Below are 21547 nucleotides of genomic sequence, written 5' to 3' on the forward strand. Positions count from 1 at the left end.
ACAACTGAGAATGTCGCCTCAGTAACACCTTACATTCTGTCTATAGTCCGGCAGAAATAAGACTCCTTGTACTCAATGCCATCTCCTCCAGTAGTACCTTATACCCGATCCCTATAATCCCGACCTATCCTAGCTGCAAAGACTCCCTGTACCCAAAACCATCAGACCTCTCAGCACCGCCATTTGCCCCACTCCCCGAAGGCCGAGCTGACGCACGCACGCCACAGTAACAACGCTAACCGCAACACCTTGACCCTGACTCGACATGTTGCATGGATGGCAGATGGCTTTCGTCGTCGGAACCAATGTGACATATTTCAAGCCTCACCCTCCGCCTTCTCACGGTGCTGAGTGATGAGCACGCTCTGACTGCGCCGATTATTTTGCTGTGTGTAGGGGAGTAGGGTGTGTAAAGGAAGGGGGATTGAGGGACGAGAGGAAAGACACACCATAAAAACAAAAGTCGATATATATTGATTATGATGACTGATATTAAGGGGTATCCTAATCGGGTATTTTTTACTGTCTCACGTTAAAGGATTTTTTCATAATTCAAAAAATCAATTTCTACACTAACGTTTTCGTTCGCGTAACACAAACTCATTACTGACTGCGAGGAGTTCAGCATGGCTCCGTCCCGCTGACTATTTTTTTCTAGATTGACTCGTTTATCCTTGAGTTCGGACACATCCACATCAAACAGTCCGTAGGGACTAATGTGTTCCATTTTTTTCTTCTATTAATAAGACAATGTAGATTTTTACTGTTTCATATGACCTAATTTTTTTAAAATTCCTGTTTATGTTTGTATTTTTCTTGTTATATGTATATGTATCTTTGCTTTTGTTTAGGAATTTGTGTATTAATTTACTTATGTGTTTGGTCAATTGTTTACATGTTAATTTGATCAACAGTAGTGCCATGCCGGGGTCAACATGGCGCCCTCTGTCTGAGCTTCAAGTTGGAGGACGCCTTGGAGCAGGACTTCGCCAGTGCCACGCTTTGGTTCTGGAAGGCGAGAGGACAGAGAGTCAGTTCCAACAATTTCATCGTGAAGGAGGTAAGGCTTGTTATAGTGATTATTTTCCTCCATGCAACAGATAAAGCTTCTCCGTAACTCTCAAATTCTCTACCTCGTATGTAGCTTAATGAAGTTCAGTGATCCCGGTTGATATCAACGTAAAAGTCTTCTATTCATTTGCTGTTCAACCTGAGTGGAATGTCAAGTGTCTGCCTTAGGATGAACGAGATTTTATGGGGGATGGACGGCTTTCAAGATGGACAGATGGAGGAACGAAATTTGATGAAAATAAGCCCTATAACTAAAATAAATACATAGCTTAAATTATGGTGACGTAGATGGAATTTGTGCTTTTGTCTGCGTTGTTCCATTTGAAACAATAGTGACTATACAGGGAATCGTGGTTAATTAAGTAAAATAATTAAGGAAAGGTGAACATTTTTTTTACTATAGAATAGATTTATAAGTTAGGATTCTAGAGAAAAATGGTAACCATCCTGGGTGGAGGGAATGTTCAGTACTTACACGAGAGGTGGACGGCATCAGAGCAGGCTGAAGAGCGGTGTTCCGTGCAGACAGTAAACGTGAGGAGAGGGATCGTTAACGTTTTAGTTTTCTGTATGGTAATGAATTTTTCAATCAGCCTTTTATACGTAGTTCTTTTATATATCTACGTATCATTTACAATATTTCACATCGGTGCTGATAACAAATGACGAGAATATTACATCTTTTTTTTCACACTTTAAGTTTTTTTAGGGGGGCTCCCGTGGTCCCGTGGTAGTCTCCGCCTTGCGCTTCGGCGGGATGCTAGAGCGTGAGTTCGAGACCTATCCGGTGCCATGGGGGTGGAAAGGTGGGCTCTTTCCGACACCCTCAGCCCCGTTGTTGGGCCTCCTCCTTGAAAGAATTGGGTATCTCTCTCCCAGCCGTCTGGGGGGTTGCGCGGCATGCACCGCCTTCCTCCATTGGGGTATATCCCCAACAACAACAACAACAACAAAAAAAAAAAAAAAGTTTCTTGGGGTATATCCCCAACGAAATACCACCCCCCCAACAAATTACTATCCAGCTAAAATTGCTAGCTGATGAAAAAAGCGGAATTCTAAACATTTTATTCATTATCCTATGTTATAAAAAAAAAAAAAATTGGCCCTGTAAATATTGCCAAAAGTAACGCCTTATCACTCTATACCTTGGTAGGTTCTGTCGCACGGACGCAAAAATTTGTTGACCAACGAGACGATGAGCGAGACTGCGGACGGCTGGATGAAGGTGGACTTGAGCGCGGCTGCGAAGCGGTGGACTCGGGAGGCGCGGCAGGACGTGAAGCTGAAAGTGTGGTGTTCCACTTGCACTCACCACGCCCTCAGGTCCCAGGCGACTGACCACATGCCCTTCATCGTCATTGCTGCCACGGAGACAAATGTAAGGGTTTATATTATTGTTATTATTATTATTATCGTTATTATTATTATTATTATTATTATTATTATTATTATTATTATTATTATTATTATTATCACTGACTGACCACATGCCCTTCATCGTCATTGCTGCCACGGAGACAAATGTAAGGGTTTATGTTATTATTATTATTATTATTATTATTATTATTATTATTATTATTATTATTATTATTATTATTATTATTATTATTATTATTATTATTATTATTATTATCATCATCATTATTATTATTATTATTATTATCATTATTATTAGTTTCCTTACTATTACTGTTTAAGGACACACACACACACACACACACACACACACACACACATATGTGCACGCACGCACGCACGCACGCACGTATGTGCACGCACGCACGCACGCACGCAAGCACACACACACACACACGCACACACACACACACACACACACACACACAAGGACGGAGCTGTGTAGTGCGCGCTCGGCTGACAACCCAGAGGCCCTTGGTTCTATTCCCGAGCTGAATGGAGATTAATGGGGTGCTGCTGTCCACCCAGCAGTGAATGGGTAGCGAGTATTGGTCGGTGGTTGTGTCCCGCCTCACATACACCTCCCATACAGCACATACGTATATGTCTTCTCTCCATTTTAGTGTTATTATGTCCTGTGCTCTTACAGACCCGCAAGCAACGACGATCTGTGGAGCGGGAATGTTCAGGGGAGAACGAGAGTCGCTGCTGTCGGGAAGCAATACAGATCAATGTGAAGGAGATGGGCTGGAGCCACTGGCTCCACCATCCAGAGACCTTCACCTTCTACTACTGTCACGGCTCCTGCCAGGCTGCCCCCATCACAGCAAGGACTCCCACTGGCTCGGAATACAACAACGTCAAGCAGGTGAGTGATATAGATCTCCTGAAAGTAATTTATATCGTCTGAAGAATTGCTGGCTCCCCATTAATATGATAAAATCGTATTACTGAAAGTTTTGAGGACTAAAATTATTAGCTGTTCTTCATAATGAATACCAAATTTCATGTCTCTCAATCTCTCGTTTTATTTATTTATTTATTAGAACATGTACTCACAATCGGCGCTTTTTTTTCCACACCAGGCCCTGATGCTGCAAGCTGAATCACCTGCACCCAAAGACGAGCTGGAGCCGTGTTGCTCCCCGACCTCCTATTACACCATGAGCATCATCTACTCCTTGGGAGACCGCCTCGAGGTGAGGGACGTGCCAGACCTGCAGGTGCGCTCCTGTGGTTGCCGAGACTAAACAGCGTTACACGGCTGTTCAAAATAGTGAGATGGAATCACTTCCTCAACAGTATTTTAACGCTTGAGTGTCTTTGGGACCAAGAAACTCCTACGTATCGGTGGTGCACTTAAACGGTGTCCTGTTAAAGGAACTCCATTTGACATGCTCAAACTAGGTATGATATCTACGTGTCTTCTAATTATATTTTTACTTCTCTTTTTTTGTAAGTTGTTACATAAAATTCAAATTATTCATAGTACGTCAAACCTGTTGGTGCAACCATCGAATGAAGGAAGGGACCGAACGCTCGAGCATGCTCTACCTCTAGACACCGATATTTTGCAGTGCAATTTGATAGTTAATGAAAGAAGACGATCGTTGGCTGTGGTTCACAATGTGCATGTTCCTGGTGTACGAATCTCTTCCTTGTCCCTTCCACACCCCAGTGCCAATATCTTGTCCTTTGATTAAGGTGTAGTTTTATTATTTATTTTCAAATCATTTTACATTGTAGAATAAGGACCAACACATAAAATCATTGTAAGGCATTTCCATTGTCGAATTCATTTCAATTTGCATTACCACTGTCAGCTTTTCATTACAATTCGTATAGCTGTGACCTCCTCCTCCTCTCTCTCTCTCTCTCTCTCTCTCTCTCTCTCTCTCTCTCTCTCTCTCTCTCTCTCTCACACACACACACACACACACACACACACACACTACCACGCCCACATGCATGCACACACAAAAGCACGCACACACAGAGGCACGCACACACATGCAGAGGCACCCACACACAGAAGCACGCACATACTTTTAACCCTATTATTATTTTCACCGCTCCCCATTGCCCCCCCCCAAAAAAAAAAATATAGGAAATGACACACACACACACACACACACACACACACACACACACACACACACACACACACACAGTTGTTATTCCCCCTTAGACTGAACATGATAAAAAACAAAAGTAATGAAAGTAACATGTAAATAATTTATGTACATAGTTTTCACGTAGCACGTAGCCCGGCCCTGAGCAGTGAAATTTATGGATGTCACATGAGAAACAAATTATACGGAGTATATTGAGACCTGTTGCCATCTTTGTGAGAATGTCCATGCATAATATTTTTAGAATCGTCGTATATTTTCCGTGACCTTTCCTCTGTGTGTGTGTGTGTGTGTGTGTGTGTGTGTGTGTGTCTCTCTCTCTCTCTCTCTCTCTCTCTCTCTCTCTCAATGTTCACTACCGAGTCAGAGGCAAGGAGTGAGTGAGCCGTCCCCCCTGAGTCGCCGCAGCCGGTGCCGTGTCCTCAAGATGAGTAGCTACACACATCGCGTCGTTGTGTATATTCTCGAATGAGTTTTGGTATGCGAGTTTTGTACGGTATTTATTAAAATAAATATTAATATTGATGTGTCTTTTCATGCTTATTTTAAAGAGAATCAATATGTATCGTGTGCTATAATATGATGCAAGTTAAATTTTTAATTTCTCCCTTGCCTGTTTGTTTTTTCCTTCTTCTTCCTCAGCTGTTATATCTTCATTTATCTAACTAGCTTAATACAAACAGCCCTCTTATTCGTGATCCAGTTTATGTCGCCCATGTATGTATAGATTTCTGAAGTAAAGACACTATATAGCAAGGTATAAAGGTATACGTTATGTTATATCAGCGCGTGGCTGCGGTCAATCCTTGGCTGCGGTGCTCAAGTCCTTCGCGTTGGCGCTTTGAGCCTGTGCACGTGGTGGGAAACCATTACCTTGGGACACCACCCAGTGTGAAGTGTGGGATTGCCACAGTTCACATTCCCCAGGTTTCCCAAGGTACCCATTTTTTAATCTGCCCGAAAGAGAGGGTGAACTGCACGCTGACTGCCCGGGCCGGGATTCGAGACCGGACCCGTAGCCATGCAGGCATCCATGCACGATCCATGCATGTTCCATATCCATATCCGGGTATACTGATAGAAAGTCAAGTAGACTGGACACGTTTCGCTTCATTCTCAAGCATACCTATCGATCAGCCAAACAGATAAGAATCATGAGAGCTAGCTAGTGTTTGATTAAAATGTCGTATTTCCTGTCTGTTAATTCTGATAGTAGTCCACATATCCTGTCAGTTAATCCAGATATTCTCAGACGCTTCGATGTGCACCTCTCATGTCAACTATTTCCAAAGGCGGAAAAGGAGATTAATCAGGTTTCCATGAGTATTTTGTTCACGTTCTTGATACAGAAGAAGGATAAAACTACCACCGGGGTCATTAAAATACCTCTGAAAATGCCCTAAACTCCTACGAAAGCCTTGTCATATACATGAGGTTGGGCGCCGAAAAAATAATGCATGGTCCCTGTACAATAATTTTGCGCTACATCCACGTATTGATAAGTTGGCAAGAAAATCACCTACAGCCTTATGTTCAAGCATTTCAACGCAACATATGCTATATTTTAGTTGGTTTCTGATATCTCAATGTATATCGAGAGGGAGAGCGGGAGTGAGGCAAAGGCGGTGTTGTAGGAATCAACTCGCAGCTGCAAAATAACTCGCAGAGCGAGGTCCAAACTTGCTTACTTTTTCTATATTTCATTCACCCCTATCGTTTACTTGTCCCGTTTCTGCTCCAGTACATGGCACAAACATCAAAACAATACTTTTTAATCAAGAGAATGCTTTACAACAAATTAACAGGGCAGATGTTAGAAATAATTATAAGTACCCGGCCTAGGTGTTCACTCAGTTCCTGATTGTTTTGTCTGTTGGTCTAGTGTGGTGTTGTCTTGCTGGCAATATCAACCATCACAAAAAAATCACAAGTGGGCAAAACTAGGATGAGAGCGGGAAATCAGGGAAAATGCAAAAAATAATGGCAGTAGGAAATGGCATATGCTGGGAGGGGAGAGAATGTAGAGGAGAGGGAAGGAAAGGGGAGATTTACCCTATCCTAAAATCTCTATTCTTAGGCCAAACTATTACTCCTATCACTCCATTCCAGGTAAATTAATATATTTTCCTACTGCATGTGTTCCCCAGTGCGCATGCGTGGTGGACAGAAGAGCGACTTATTTCTGCGAGGAGGTATTTCTCGCAACAGCGGCAGTGTTTACAAACCCAGGCAGGAGGCGGCGAGGCGAGGCACCATGTCCGAGGAGGCCGCCAAGGTGAGGCACTGCCGGGCCCGCCAGGCACCCCCGGGGCCGGCACTGAGGCAGGGAGCGGTATTATTTCAGGAGGACGCCCGTCTTGCCGCGAGGGCCGCCTGGGTCCCGTGCACTCGTGCACACACACCACACCGCCGTGTTGCTTTGTCGTCGTGAATCACTGTAGTTACACCACCCCTAAACGAGGGCTGTGGCGGGGTCACGGCGGGGCAACACCTGTGTCCAGCATTGCCAGGTCTCTCAAAGCCGCAATGCGTAACTTCTGTGATGTATGTAAAAGGCATCACATTTAAGATAAAACACATAAAAATACAATTTTAACCTTAATACTTTGATATATTAAAGAAAAGTAAACATATGCGTAAGATATTTACACGACAGTAAAGAAATGTAGTATACATATTTTACAGTGGTGCTAAGAAAATGTTATTACTTTCATTGACTTACCGCAGCTCTACGGTGGGTAAGGGATGTATATAACAGTTGTATTTACAAGGTTAGAACAAATCAACACCAAGGCGGCTAGGTTCATTACAAACATTTATACTCAAACGCCTGGCAGCTCAACACGGATCAAACATCAAATAAACATGGAACCTCTTCACATACACAGACAAGCACACAGACTTACACTTATGTACAAGATCACGGTAAATCTTAAGAATAGCGGCTCCTAGCGGGTGCGCGTTTAGGGCATGGTGTGGGGGTAATTACAACATTTCTAGCACGTACAACGGGGTTTTGACAAGGAGACAGGTGTGTTTATGTCACAAGGGGTGTATTTTTCCGCGCAGGCTCTTCCCTTTCTTCACCCCGGAGCTCACAGTCTCATCGCCCATCGACTTGGAAGAAATCGTGAGGCCAGCGTGGAAAAATACACCCCTTGTGACATAAACACGCCTGTCTGCTTGTCAAAACCCTGTCGTACGTGCTAGAAATGTTGTAATTACCACCACACCGTGCCCTAAACGCGCACCCGATAGGAGCCGCTATTCTTAAGATTTACCAAGATCACAAACACTCACATTGACATTGATCCACATACATACATACACAACGCAAATAGTCAATGTACTCATAACACACACATCCATAAATACCAAACATATCACACTAACATTGACGCATACAAGCACTCATACTTTCCACGCACCATACGCGACTGGAACAGCCTTCCTCAACTGATTTTAGACCGGTACAATAGACTCATTCAGAAAACAAATACACACTCACTTGTCACCACAACACACCAACACTAACAATTACACCTGATTCACTTCCCTCCCCTGCATACCCGGCTCCCCCGCCCCTCCAACAGCCAACACAAATATGCGTGTTTTGCACCTGAATGGGTGCCCTGCGCATTATAAATCAAGATCAAGGTAAGACAGTTTGAAGGAATATAAGTAAAAAAATATAGGATAATATTAACGAGAGGGTAGCCACCTCTTGCGAAGTTAATATTTTTAAAAAGGATTCTTTTTTGGTCCCTGAATGCAGTGTAGTAACGTGTGGCTTCTGGAAAATAGAAGGGGGATCAAGGGGAGCGAAGCCCCCCATAAGAGGGGTCAATGGGGGGCGAAACCCTCCCGTTGGGTAGGTAAAGTTAGGTTGTTAGTTCAAATTTATTTGGTATGCGGTGTGGGGTGGTGGAAATAATCGGGGTTGGGTCCAAATACAGGCGACTGTTCTTAAGTCCAAGTCCAAGTACTACCTGGATATTTTTCAAGTACAATTAGTCACTTTGCTATGTATTTAAGTCCAAGTCCAATTACATGTCATTGTAGGACTAAGTACAAGTACTTTATGTGATAAAGTTCCTGTCACAGATTCGTAAAGCAAGAAAGTTAGTAGTTTTCATATATACACATTAACCCCCTGGGTGCCAAACATTTTTCGCAAAAACCTTCCCCTGGTGCCAAGCAAATTTGGATTTTTCATTTTGCGGAAAAGTGTTCAGAATGATTAGACCGCATAATTGATACATTTCACTGCTCACCTCTTATAATTTCCATGATTTCTAGGCGCTGGAAGTTCCCGATATTTGGAGTGTTACATCCCGTAGACTTATTCGCCCCAGGGAGCTCGTCTATCACTATCACTATATAAGAGGCACCTCTTGGCCTGAGAGGCAGCAGAGGGTTTGAAAACTCTCCTTGCTTGGGCACAATGCAAGTGGTGAGGCGTTGGCACCTCACTTTCGTCTAATTTTTTCTCTAATTTTACATGTGTTCATGAAAGATTGTCCTACGTAACGTGATAATATATTTCTGCAGTAAGTGAACAACTGCTGAAAACAGCGAGCATAAGTAAAACATGTTATAAACATTTTTTAACATCTTTACAGTTCAACTCATTGTAATACCATTTTCTTTTTTGTTTTGTAGAGTTTTTACCATACATCTAGATTCTACAGTCACTGCTGAGTCTCATGGTGTCAACCAAAACTGGCTATCTCGTATATGAGGTGAGCTATGGCATATTATAAAGAAACATGTCTCACTTGAGCATGCAAGATGTGGTCCGACATGAGTGTCTGCAAGAGAGCGGTGCAGCCAATCAGCTGCAAGCTTACCAACCTGCCTAGGTGCCAGAAATCTAGCTTAAGTGAACATGGTATAGTGATTCCTTAACCCATGGGAAAGCCGAGAAGTGGCCGAGAAACGATAAAATTACACTGCATTTTGATACTAAGAAAAGAGCATGGAACGTACATCAGAGTACTCCTCTCATAACCATAAAGCCATTAAAAATATTTACTTTTACTAAAAGTCCATTCTTTTTGGGTGGTGTTTGTTACGAAATAAACAGTCTCGTGACGTGTGGCATCTAGCCGAGAGTCACTTGTTGTCTACTATAGAGAATTTGACAAGTGATTCCTGTATGGATAGCTAATTCAGTATGCCATGACCTTACAGCACCACCCATGACAAAAAAGCCCACTTCAAGATCACTCACCCACCAAAATGACCAAGGGCATTCATGGTGGGTTGTGCTATGCCACCACCGCCTACAATTAGCTTGAATTAGGTGTTTTATGGCGAGCCCTTTTTAGGGTCCACCATACCACAGCCAGAACTCGTGAAAGCCCTGAAAAGGGTCTGCCGACGTTCTCGGGTTAAGAGGCAAGGGAGACAGTGTTTATGAAGGGGTGCCCCTTAAGGTTTTCAACATATCAGTCATACTTTACGGCTTACAAGACGCACTTTTTTTCCTAAAAAATACCATGAAAAATACTTGTGCGTCTTCCAAGACAAATTTTGTATTGTGGCAGCAACGTCCAGGCTCAAGTGAGCTTGGACGGTCACCATATTGGGTCGACCGATAGGGATGTGGATTTGTATGTTGTCATTACATTATGAGGTTAACTTAAGTAACTATTTAATTCAGCCTTTTATATGATATAACCTTAGTACTTACTTGTTACAAGTATTTCCAATACCATAAACCTTCCTGGAGCCAAGCCACAAGCCCAAATGTGACCCAAACATCTGTTATTTATTGTGCGGCTGGTAGCGGTGGGAGCCATTCCATTCTTGATCTTGATGGTACAGGTGGCTTATTTCCATAGACCAGCAAGCCTTTGGATCTGCTGTGTTGATGTGTTGTCTCCTATACTCGAAGCATAAGGTTTGCTCACACTCTTATGTCGTGAAATATATCAGTTACCACCCAGCTGTCACACGTATCACAAGCTGTTGTTTGTCCTGGAAATTATCACCCATGGTGAGTTCATCAAAACGATTTACTTATACTATCGCATACAAGCTAGAAGTTGTACGATACAATGACATGGATGGTAGTTAGGATCATTTATTGTTTATGACTGACAGTAGTGATGACTCTACAGATGAATCCAGCAGTGATGAGTTCTTGGGGTTTGACGATGAATAAAATTTCTTTGACTTTCATATTTTTTAATTTTTTTAATTCACTTTTATGGAAATAAAACCACCCTTGGACAATGAAAGACGTATAGTATATTTACTAACCACCAACTAGTATGTCATCGCCATACGGACAAAATCGGACGAGTGATGAATGTAAACAAACCAATAGCCTACATGTTGCCATGTTTATGTCGGGGACCCACTGTTTCAGTGTGTGTATTTACCAACGGTAGTTGAAATTGCCTAGTTGTACATTTGTGGTGAGTGCTGAGACAATAGATAGTTTTGAGAAAAGGTTACATAAATTCATGGATATGGTGAATCTGTTCTTGTGTGAGAATGACAATTTTTTTTTCTCAAAATTTCTCTCCAATATTAGGGTGCGTCTTCCAAGATGCAGCGTCTTGTAAGCCATAAAATACGGTAGTTGTTTTTAAAAGCATTGATGCTGCCACTTTTGATGACCCCTTATGGCAGTTTATTCTTGGGGTTCACAACTCTTAACCCCTAAAAGGCAGAGATGTTATGTGAATTAGCTTCTCCCTGTATGGCAATGTTCTGACATTTTCCCCAAAATTCCTCTTTTTCAATTATCAATTTCACGGCTCTGCTTGAGCCAATAGCTTTAGATTTATGGACATTCCCTTTATCCATCTTTCCTCTTCAATGTGTCACAAACTCAAAGTCTATGTCATGTGACATTTCTGTGGTGATGTGATTAAGTGCAGTAACTTTTCCCTCGCAGCAGGGCTGTGTTTGGAAGGCTGCGTACGTTGTGGGTGGTGCAGTATAGCTAGCGGCCCTCTCCCTCCTGGGCTCCTTGCACACACTCACACTCACATTTTGCTTGCATCATGCCACATTATTTTACAGACACTCTTATTTTTTTACTTCTCAACATCTGTTTTGTGTGTGGTACACAAAGAAGCACTCACAATACAGGGGAACTTGTCACTCAGCACATCAGCAGTGTGTCTCCTTGCGCATACTGCTTCATTCAACCCCGCTGCAAAGCCCCTTCATTACCTTTATATTCTTAACTTGATAACCCTGAAGGGCCTCAATATCACTTCCACCATCACTATAATGAGATTGATCTACAGGATAGCCACCAAAGCGAGGTTGCACAATTACAGGGCTCAGCCTTCCTGATCAAACAAGGAGTTGGAGTTCAACACTGCTGCTGTCACTGTCTTCACTAACATCACTTTCGAGACCAGAAAAAGTCACACAGAGATCTTTTTGGAGTAAGAGGAGACTTATGAGGAGTCGAGGTCATTGGCTGTGGACACTTGGGTGAGGAATCAGATGAGGAAGATCCAAAAAACTCTCCTCCTGCCATTGCTATAGTCACAGAAACACTAAGAGTGGCACAGAGGAGTTGTGTGGCAGCCTAGAAGTCTTGCTGATCCATAAATCCTCATGCAAACTTCAAAGTTAGGGCAGAAAAAGACAGACCGGTAAAACCTGTCACCCACCCTTTAGGGGTTAAGGAGAAAAACAAATTCCTCTTATGGGTATGATGTCTTGGCTTGGGTAGTTTTAGTGTGTGGCTGCTGGTCTGTAGGTAGGCATGTCTGGGAGTGAGCTTGAAGAAGTGTGAGGGAAAACAACTTGAAAGATATAACGAGGAAGATCGTACAGAGGGTACAAGAAGAGGGAAGAGACCTGGTGAAAGAAATAGATGACTGTCATAGGATTGGCAAATACAATGGAGAAAAAGATAGACCAATTAGGATTCGATTCAAGGCACAGAGCGAAGCAGAAGAGGCCCTGGCAGGAGCTTGGAAGCTAACAGGAGAAGAAGACACCATAATGATGTGGCTGAAGAAAGATCTGAATGAACAAGAGAGAGACAAGTTGAATGAACTTAGAGGTGAGGTTCGTGAGTTAAATGAGAAGAGATCGGAAGAAGAGAAGGAGTTTTTTTGGAGAGTAATGGATATGAAAGTGAGGAAGTGGTTCATGGTGACGAGAGAAAGGAGATAAAAAATCTAGCAGGAAAGGAGGAAGGATAGAAATTGTCATATACGAATATCAATGGTATAGTGTCATCGTGGATAGAGCTAAACGACTATTTGAGAGACAAAGAACCTGATATTGTGGGGCTGACGGAAACCAAGTTGTGTGACCCAATTGAGGTGGTGGGGATTGGAGAAGGTGCATACAATATACTATGGAGGAGAGACAGAAAGAGAAAACAGGGAGGAGGTGTGATGTTGATGGTAAGGAAAGGCATTAAGGTGGAGGTGATTGAGGGTGAAGGCTTGGCAGAGGTACTGAAAGTGGAAACTGTGGGTGCTGAAGGAAGAAGGAGGCAGTATGTAGCAGGGTATGTGCCACCAAGAACCAATGCATGGAAGGCCCGAGAATATGAAGTAATGATACAAGACACAGTGAGTTGCTTGGATGGAATGTTAAGAGAGAGTGAGAGAATAATTTTGATGGGTGATTTTAATTGCAAAGAGGTAGAATGGGAGGATTGGCAAACGCAGGGAACAGAAGAGTCGTGGGGAGGAAGACTCCTGCAACTGGCAATGGAACATGTGCTGATGCAATGGATTAAGGAACATACTAGATTCGGGAAAGAAGGAGAGGCATCTAGATTAGACCTGGTTTATAGCAAGGAACCGGAAGTAATAGAAAATATTTAAATAGACTGCCCAATAGCTAAGAGTGACCATGCGATTGTGGAATTTGAAGTAAAAGAAAAGAGAAGGATTGACCAAAAAGAGGATCATAAAATAGGGAGAAGAAACTACTCTAAGGCAGACTTTGTTAATATGAGAACTTTTTTTGAGAATGCAAATTGGAGTGGGCTGTACAAAGCCAGGAGTACGCAAGACAAGTGGAAGGAGTTTTAAAACTGTACAAAGAAGCTGAGAATAGATATGTTCCAAAGGTAACCAAAAAGGATGTTGGTAAAAAGGAGTGGTTTAACAAAAGATGCGAGGCGGCTAGAAAAAGAAAGGAAGAAGCCTGAAAGGGATGGAGGAGACGAGGAAGAATCAACGCGTGGAACAATTTTAATTTATAGACATGTGAACGGCAAATTAAAGAATAGAGAAACAATTGATAAACTGAAAATGGATGGAACTGCATATGAAGACCCAGCAGAGATGGCAGAAGTGATAAACAACAGCTTTCAAAAAGTTTTCACAAAGTAAGACGAATTCGTACAAGCACCGGGCCAGGAAAGAGGAAGGGTTATGCAGGAGATACAGTTAACGGTGCAGGAGGTCAAGGAAAGCTTGAACAAGCTGGATGTAAGAAAGGTGACAGGGCCGGATGAAGTATCAGGGTGGATCCTGAAAGAATGTAGTTAGCAACTTGCAGAGAAACTGCACTCCATAATGAGCGCCTGCCTGAGTGAAGGAAGGGTACCACAAGATTGGAAGAGAGCAAACATAGTACCAATATATAAAGGAGGAAAGAGAGAGGACCCATTAAATTACAGACCAGTATCACTCACTAGTGTGGTTGCGAAGATATGTGAGAGGCTAGTTAAAAACAGGTGGTCGGATTTTTTAGAAAGGGAGAGAATTATCTCGGATTGCCAGTTTGGATTCAGGAGAGGGAGATCTTGTGTCACCAACTTGTTATGTTATTACTCAAGGGTGACAGATGTAATACAAGAGAGAGAAGGCTGGGGGGATGGAGTGTACCTGGATTTGAAAAAGGCATTCGACAAAGTACCGCACAGAAGACTAATTTGGAAAATTAAAAATAGGAGTGGAGTGGGTGATGGACTTATTAAGTGGCTGGAGGACTTCCTAACTAACAGGGAAATGAGGACAATAATCAAGGACAAGGTTTCCAACTGGTGCCCAGTGAGGAGTGGGGTCCCACAAGGTTCAGTGCTGGCACCAATAATGTTTGCTGTTTATATAAATGATATGGTGGACGGAGTGACCAGCTATGTGAGTTTGTTTGCAGATGATGCAAAGCTATTGAGACGAGTCAGTGATGTGGAAGACTGTGAGGCATTGCAGAGAGACCTGGACAAAATATGGGAGTGGAGTGGTAAATGGCAGATGGAATTCAACCTTGGGAAATGTAAAAAAATAGTTTGGTAGGAGTGGTAGAAGATGTGAATATGATTATAAGATGGGAAGTGAGATAATATGCAGAGGAGTGAAAGAAAAAGATTTGGGAGTGACTATCTCAGAGAACATGTCATTGGACAAACACATCAACAGGATAACGGGACAAACTATGAATTTGCTGAGGAACATAAGGACGGCATTTGTGTATTTGGACGAAGAGATGATGAAGAAAATAATAGTTACAATGATAAGGCCAAGGTTGGAGTATGCAGCAGTGGTCTGGTCTCCTCACGAAAAGAAGAACATAAGAAAGCTGGAAAGAGTACAGAGAGCGGCAACTAAGATGGTACCGGAACTTAGGGATCGGACTTACGAGGGGAGACTCAATAGCATGGGGCTCACAACCCTGGAGAGAAGAAGAGAAAGAGGAGGCCTGATAGTGGTGTACAGGGTAGCGAGTGGGGTGGAGAATCTGGACAGAGAGGACCTGTGTGTGGAGCGAGAGAGAAACAAGAGGACATGGAAAGAAGTTGAGGACGACCACGTGCAGGCGAGATGTGAAAAAGTTTAGCTTCCCAAACAGAAGCATTGAGCTATGGAATGGACTGGAGGAGGAGGTGGTTTGTGCAAGAAACATTCGTGATTTCAAGGAAAAGTTGGATAAGAGAGGATAAGGAGACAGGACAGCGCGAGCGTAGCTCTTTTCCCGTATGTCACAACTAGGTAAATATACACACACCAGACTCATCATGAACCATGGCAGATGTTTCACACAAACAAAAATGGCTTTGCCATTTCCTAGAGTGTGTTAGAACTTATTTGGTGAGTGGTTCATACAAACCAAACATACCCAATGGCAAGAAGAGAGCAATGTTAAAAACGACTGCTCTCCTCTTGCCAAGAGCTAGGTTTGGTTCATGTGAGCCACTCACCAAATAAGTTTTAACACACTCAAGAAATGGTGAAGTCGTTTCTGTTTGTCAGAAACATCTGCAATGGTTCCTATTGAGTCTGGTGTGTGTGTGTGTGTGTGTGTTATTATTCGATCCATATGTTTATGGTTGAGTCAAGATGGGTGGGTTGGCCGCTCACGCGCAGTGGTGACAATAAGAACTGGCACAGAGGAACCACAGGCATGCCACGCCCACAACTGTTTCTTCCTTCCATTTAACTTCAGCAACAAGTCCACAACTTGGGTAATGGCAGCACAAGCCGCGACAGCCCTTACTTTAGCAGACGCCGCCATGTTGATATAGGGCAAGTGCTTTGTTTACGTTGTGAATGTGGATACGGGCAACCGACCTTGGCCGTGTGTGACGCACACCCAGAAAAGTTGGAGTTGCCGGTTGCCCTAGCTGGCGCCAACTCGGTGGGAAGAAAAAAGCCCTGTGTGACACCAGCTTGCGGATAACCATGAACTCGCTCCCGGTTGGGCATACAGGCGTTGCCTGTAGCCCCAAAGGTTGGACGAAATTGGCCGTTGTGACACCGCCTTAAGGCAGTGAAACCGCTGATAGGGTGAGCGTCGGTGATGACGTCATCGGACTCCCAGCGAATCATAGGCGTGTTTTCAGAACTGTTAGCCAATCATAAGGCAGCCGTCTTCATCTGCAGCTTCAAAACGACCCATTCTCTCTCTCTTGCCATAGCCACAATGTTTGGAGTAAAACGTCCAGTGTGATACTACCTTTAAAGGTAGCGTGCATGACGCTGATGGTAAGTAGACGTGACCTGTACATGTCAAAGCAGCGTGACACTCGGGGTGATAATGCGCGAAAGTTGGGATGGTAAGAATTTAGGTCTAACCGCAAAACTCATGGATTGCGAAACTCGAGAGGGTACTGTGTATATATATATATATATATATATATATATATATATATATATATATATATATATATATATATATATATATATATATATATATATATAGCTGGGTACGATAACAGAAAACCTTATTCCTGACAACCAATAACTGATTATGGAGAACCTTATCGGTGATAACCGATATTCGTTAACTGGAAACACAAATATAGGCGATAACCGATACCCGATACCCGATATTACTCCAGAATTCCGATACTAGCTAGCAATAAGTCCGATAGGTGAAAATGATACTATATTGATATTTCAAATAAAAGAAAAACATAGATGAATTAAAATTTTCATTATTTGTATTTTAGAAAACTTACAAAACCTGAAAACCACACAGTGGTCTGAACCGGTGTTGTGTTATTTGGCATCCCCACCGTCAAAAGCTGGCGCTTTTATTTACAAACACTTGTCTCGTGAACTGCGTATGCTCAGACCAGGAAGCGTAGACATGTACAGTCTCACAAAGCTTTTTAACTGTAATTAAGAGTTGCTGGAAGGCTGAATCAGACATACAGTACTGCTACCACCATCCCTGCTGTTTCTAGAAGGACACTCTGTACGAGTTGTATTTATATGTACAGAGTGTCGATCTAGAAACAGCGAGGATGGTGGTACTGAATGTCTGATTCAACCTTCCAGCAACTACTCTTAATGTGTTAAATAGCTGTGTGAGACTGTACAGGGCTACGCTTACTGGTCTGAACATGCGTAGTTCACAAGACCAGTGTTTGTAAACAAAAGCGCCAGCCTGGCGCTTTTTGACGATAGGGCACCAAATAACACAACACCAGGTGCCTTCAATAACATGGCATGCTCACAAATGAATATGGAATATCAAATTTGAGGCAGTGAATAATCATTTTTTGGGGAAAGTTTAATGATTTTGATATATTGAATTTTGAGTCTAGCATAAAAAAAATAACCTAGTGTTTTAATATTGATGATCTAAGTATGAAATCTCTTCACCGAAGATATTTCATACCCCGATGTTTTTTCATACAACACCGGGTGCCTGCACCACGCGTGCACAATAGGGAGGAGACAATGTTTTTTTTCTGAGAGGCGGAAAAAAGTAGCGATTATTGCTAGTTTAGTTACAAAAGTAACGAAGATACCGATATATATTTAAATAAGTAGTGGATGGCCGATAACCCGATTTTGTTATCAGCGATAAATAAAGTATGCGATATATATATATATATATATATATATATATATATATATATATATATATATATATATATATATATATATATATATATATATATATATATATATATATATATATATATATATATATATATATATATATATATATATATATACATATAGAGAGAGAGAGAGAGAGAGAGAGAGAGAGAGAGAGAGAGAGAGAGAGAGAGAGAGAGAGAGAGAGAGAGAGAGAGAGAGAGAGAGAATTAGCAGGAATCATTCTCAAGCTAAACAAAATATGCTAATTGAAATACTTCAGACTCATGCACCAACATCAAATTACAATGGTGTTAAATTGGAAAAGTTTTATTAGGATGATGAAGTAGCAATGAGGAAGCCTAAAACCCCATTAACAATAGTCTTGCCAAAGTAGAGACCAAATATTTTGGTGAAACAGCAATTGGCCATTTTTAAATAAGTACAAGAAACAGCAGAGGAGATAAACTTGTTGAATTTGCAGAAAGAAACAGACTAAGAGTTACGAACATGATTTTCAATAAAAGAGTGAACAGGAGGTGGACTGGTAAAGATAAAGTTGGCGGCATTCACCATAGCTGCATGTGGCCATTGTGCCCATCTTCCCATTGGCCCTTGAGCCTGTGGTGGGTGAGAACCTTTTACCCCAGGACACAGGGCAAGTGCTACATTCAGGTTACCTTAGTTTACCTTCCCCAGGTTTTCCCAGGCATCCCTTTACTGACATGTCCAAATGGAAGATGAATAGCTAGGTGAGCTATGTGCTGACTGACCAAGCTGAGGTTGGAACCCATTCCCACAGATTTGTAACCAGGCATATTGACCACATCACCACAGAGACTGTAAAAGTCCTAATGGAGAGATGATGGATTACTCTGGACTTCGGACCCACACATAAATACAGCATTGCTTGATACTACCAAAAATGTATGGCGCATGATGGCCAAACTAAAGGAATGGTCATATGCAGAATAGTCCTGTGAAATATTGGTATACTGCCACCCAATCCGGTGTTTACATTTGGATCAAGAGTTACTGATTACAATTGATGCATTGTGGGTAAAACAATGCTCAGTGAACAATAGTATCGCCTCCATATTCTGTAGTTGACGGGTTTGATGACTTGTTGACGGAAGAGTGCAAACCAGGCGTGAGAGGCTAGAGTTGAGATGCCGCCGTTGATACAACCATATGCCACACCAGCCTCTGTGCACAAACCCTCATTCAATCATCACACCAAACACCTCATTAATTCATATAAAATGAATGACATAATTCTCATGTTGATTTAATAATAATTCATATTATTTTGGCTGAAAAATGTAGTGATAGGAGGGTCTCAAATGGAAAAAATGGAGGAAAGTCCAAGGGTGGCAGCCCCCCAACATCCCATAATACACGCAGCCAAGATGCAAGTCTGACGACTGTGTCATCAAGATATCGCCAAAGAAACACTATCATAGATGTGCCCAGATGCTTCCTCCAGCAAATGTTGTTATTTGGGAGAATGTAAATATTCCTGCAGAAATTTGGTATATCAAATCTAACAGCATTATTGTCAAAAACATGATTTTGGAAAGCTTTGTTGGTGAGATCCTACTTTATCATGATTTAGGTAAATGTCATGAATAAATCTGAGCTTTATTTTCTTTTGGAATTATATATTTTTAGGTTATAACCAGACCAGATAATGTAACCTAAATTACCCCTCTCTTCTCCTAAATTGGTACCTAGCCCCACTGGTTGCAACAGCTAAGCTAGCAGTAGCAGCAAACACAAAATCATAACAGTGGTATGGCTGCTTCTCCATAAACATTGACATATATTTTTTATGGAACCTGCAATATAATTTTACTTATTTAATGAGTGTCTAGGAAGGTTAGATGTTCCTTTAACTCATTGCTGAGGTAAGAAATAAAGTGGATTGTTTGGTTTAGCAAAATGTCAGTTGGCTTGTTTACCAAACCTTAACTCAGAAGCATATTTCTATTCTTGAAGTTTATCAGAGCTTACTAGACTATGTGTAACCTCTTTTGAACCCACTACATTATCCTTGTTCTTATGGACTGTGATAGAAGGTCTCCCATGGGCACTAATGTTTTTATTCTACAGTAGCAGATGAACTATGCATGTGAGTTATTTTATTAAGACGGCTCCTTTCAGAGAGAGGTGTTTGGCAGCCTCTGCCACTTTTCTTTGGCCTTCCAATATGCTCAGCTAACCTTAAATTATGTTGGGCTGAGTGATAGCAGCAGATATATATGTCAGCAGGATTGTCAGCCACAATACTGAGGTGCATTTCTTCCAACATCTTACCCTATTTGAAAATCACATCAAATGGAATTTACATTGCAACCCTTCCTTACTTTTAATGGGTTAAATATTTTTGTTCATTTCATCTGTTTAATCAAAGTAGAGATGGATTGCAGTGTTGTGTGACAGGGGAGCTCAGATCAACTCAGTGGATTTGTTAAATCTTGAATTATTATTTCTATCTTTTGTGTGATTAAATTTCTTACATTGTTGTCTATCTATTTTTCCAGAAGGAGGAGAAGCCATCAGAACACATCAACTTAAAAGTGGTGGGTCAAGATGGCCAGATTGTGCACTTTAAAATAAAAAAGCACACATCCCTTAAGAAGCTCATAAATGCATACTGTGAAAGATCGGTAAGTTTAAATATTTTAGTAGAAAGTTCCTAGCGATAATCATATAAATGATAGTATATTTCCTAAATCAACCTGTGCATGTGTTTTATTAGATTGGTGTCACAAGGTGACTCAAAGTTCAGCAAAAGTGTTGAACAAATAGGAGACCCATGCCTTTCAGCTGATATGTTTTCCGACATAATGTGACCCTTAAACCTAAAATATAAACCCTAAATTAGGTGTCTTTTTAAACACCAGAGAAAACCCTGACCTCTACATGCCATGGTTATGGGTTAATACACCAGTATTTTCCTTTATGAAGCAAATCTTCATAGTAATATTTCAACGGTCATGGCCATGAGGGTGTGAGGAAGGTGACCTGATGAGAGCATTCCATAAACAGAAGCTTGAGTCAGTCCGTCTGTAACTAGTTATGTTGTTTGGAAAAGGGAAAAGTGCAGGGTTGCCAGGTCTGATGAAGCTGTTCTCCATACCTATAGTCCGGCAAATCTTAAGTGGCGGCTCTGACGTAGACAGCCCGCTAGACCCCGTTGCCACGTTTCCAACTGACCTCGCACACCATGCCTCTCTCTCTCTCTCTCTCTCTCTCTCTCTCTCTCTCTCTCTCTCTGTGTGTGTGTGTGTGTGTGTGTGTGTGTGTGTGTGTCATTCTCTCTCTCTCTCTCTCTCTCTCTCTGTGTGTGTGTGTGTGTGTGTGTGTGTGTGTGTGTGTGTGTGTGAGAAAAGTGGGGGTGTACTCTCATACGGGGAGTATGGTGCACGACAATGCATAATAATATTAATATTAATAATAAACCTCTTTAAAAAATGCACCAAGACTCTTTACCTCTTGGGTGGTGTGGAAATAAGGTCAAAGTTTAATATTTTAATGTTCTTGCGACCACTCCTTCCCCACTCCCTGGCCATCGCCGGCGGAACCTCACCATTCACCTGGATGATTCACATCAAAATTTGCTTGACGGTCCTGGCATTACATATACAGGTA

General features: G+C 41.9%; 1 protein-coding gene and 1 long non-coding RNA gene across 2 annotated transcripts in view; both read left to right on the forward strand.

The window, feature by feature from the left end:
* The window catches only part of LOC126996658 (inhibin beta B chain-like), a 10042-nt gene extending 4828 nt beyond the window's left edge, over positions 1 to 5214 (forward strand). The window contains exons 2-5 of the mRNA XM_050857355.1: positions 915 to 1060; positions 2225 to 2449; positions 3137 to 3355; positions 3573 to 5214. Of these exons, the coding sequence (XP_050713312.1) occupies positions 915 to 1060; positions 2225 to 2449; positions 3137 to 3355; positions 3573 to 3737 (755 nt within the window). The 3' untranslated portion in view covers positions 3738 to 5214. The remainder of the gene's footprint in view (positions 1 to 914; positions 1061 to 2224; positions 2450 to 3136; positions 3356 to 3572) is intronic.
* Positions 5215 to 5417: 203 nt separating this feature from the next.
* LOC126996659 (uncharacterized) overlaps positions 5418 to 21547 on the forward strand; it is a 35209-nt gene continuing 19079 nt past the window's right edge. Inside the window, exons 1-2 of the long non-coding RNA XR_007751335.1 lie at positions 5418 to 5556; positions 20437 to 20562. This is a non-coding gene — a long non-coding RNA (uncharacterized LOC126996659). The remainder of the gene's footprint in view (positions 5557 to 20436; positions 20563 to 21547) is intronic.

Source organism: Eriocheir sinensis, chromosome 10, assembly GCF_024679095.1.
Source record: "Eriocheir sinensis breed Jianghai 21 chromosome 10, ASM2467909v1, whole genome shotgun sequence".
Classification (NCBI taxonomy): domain Eukaryota; kingdom Metazoa; phylum Arthropoda; class Malacostraca; order Decapoda; family Varunidae; genus Eriocheir; species Eriocheir sinensis.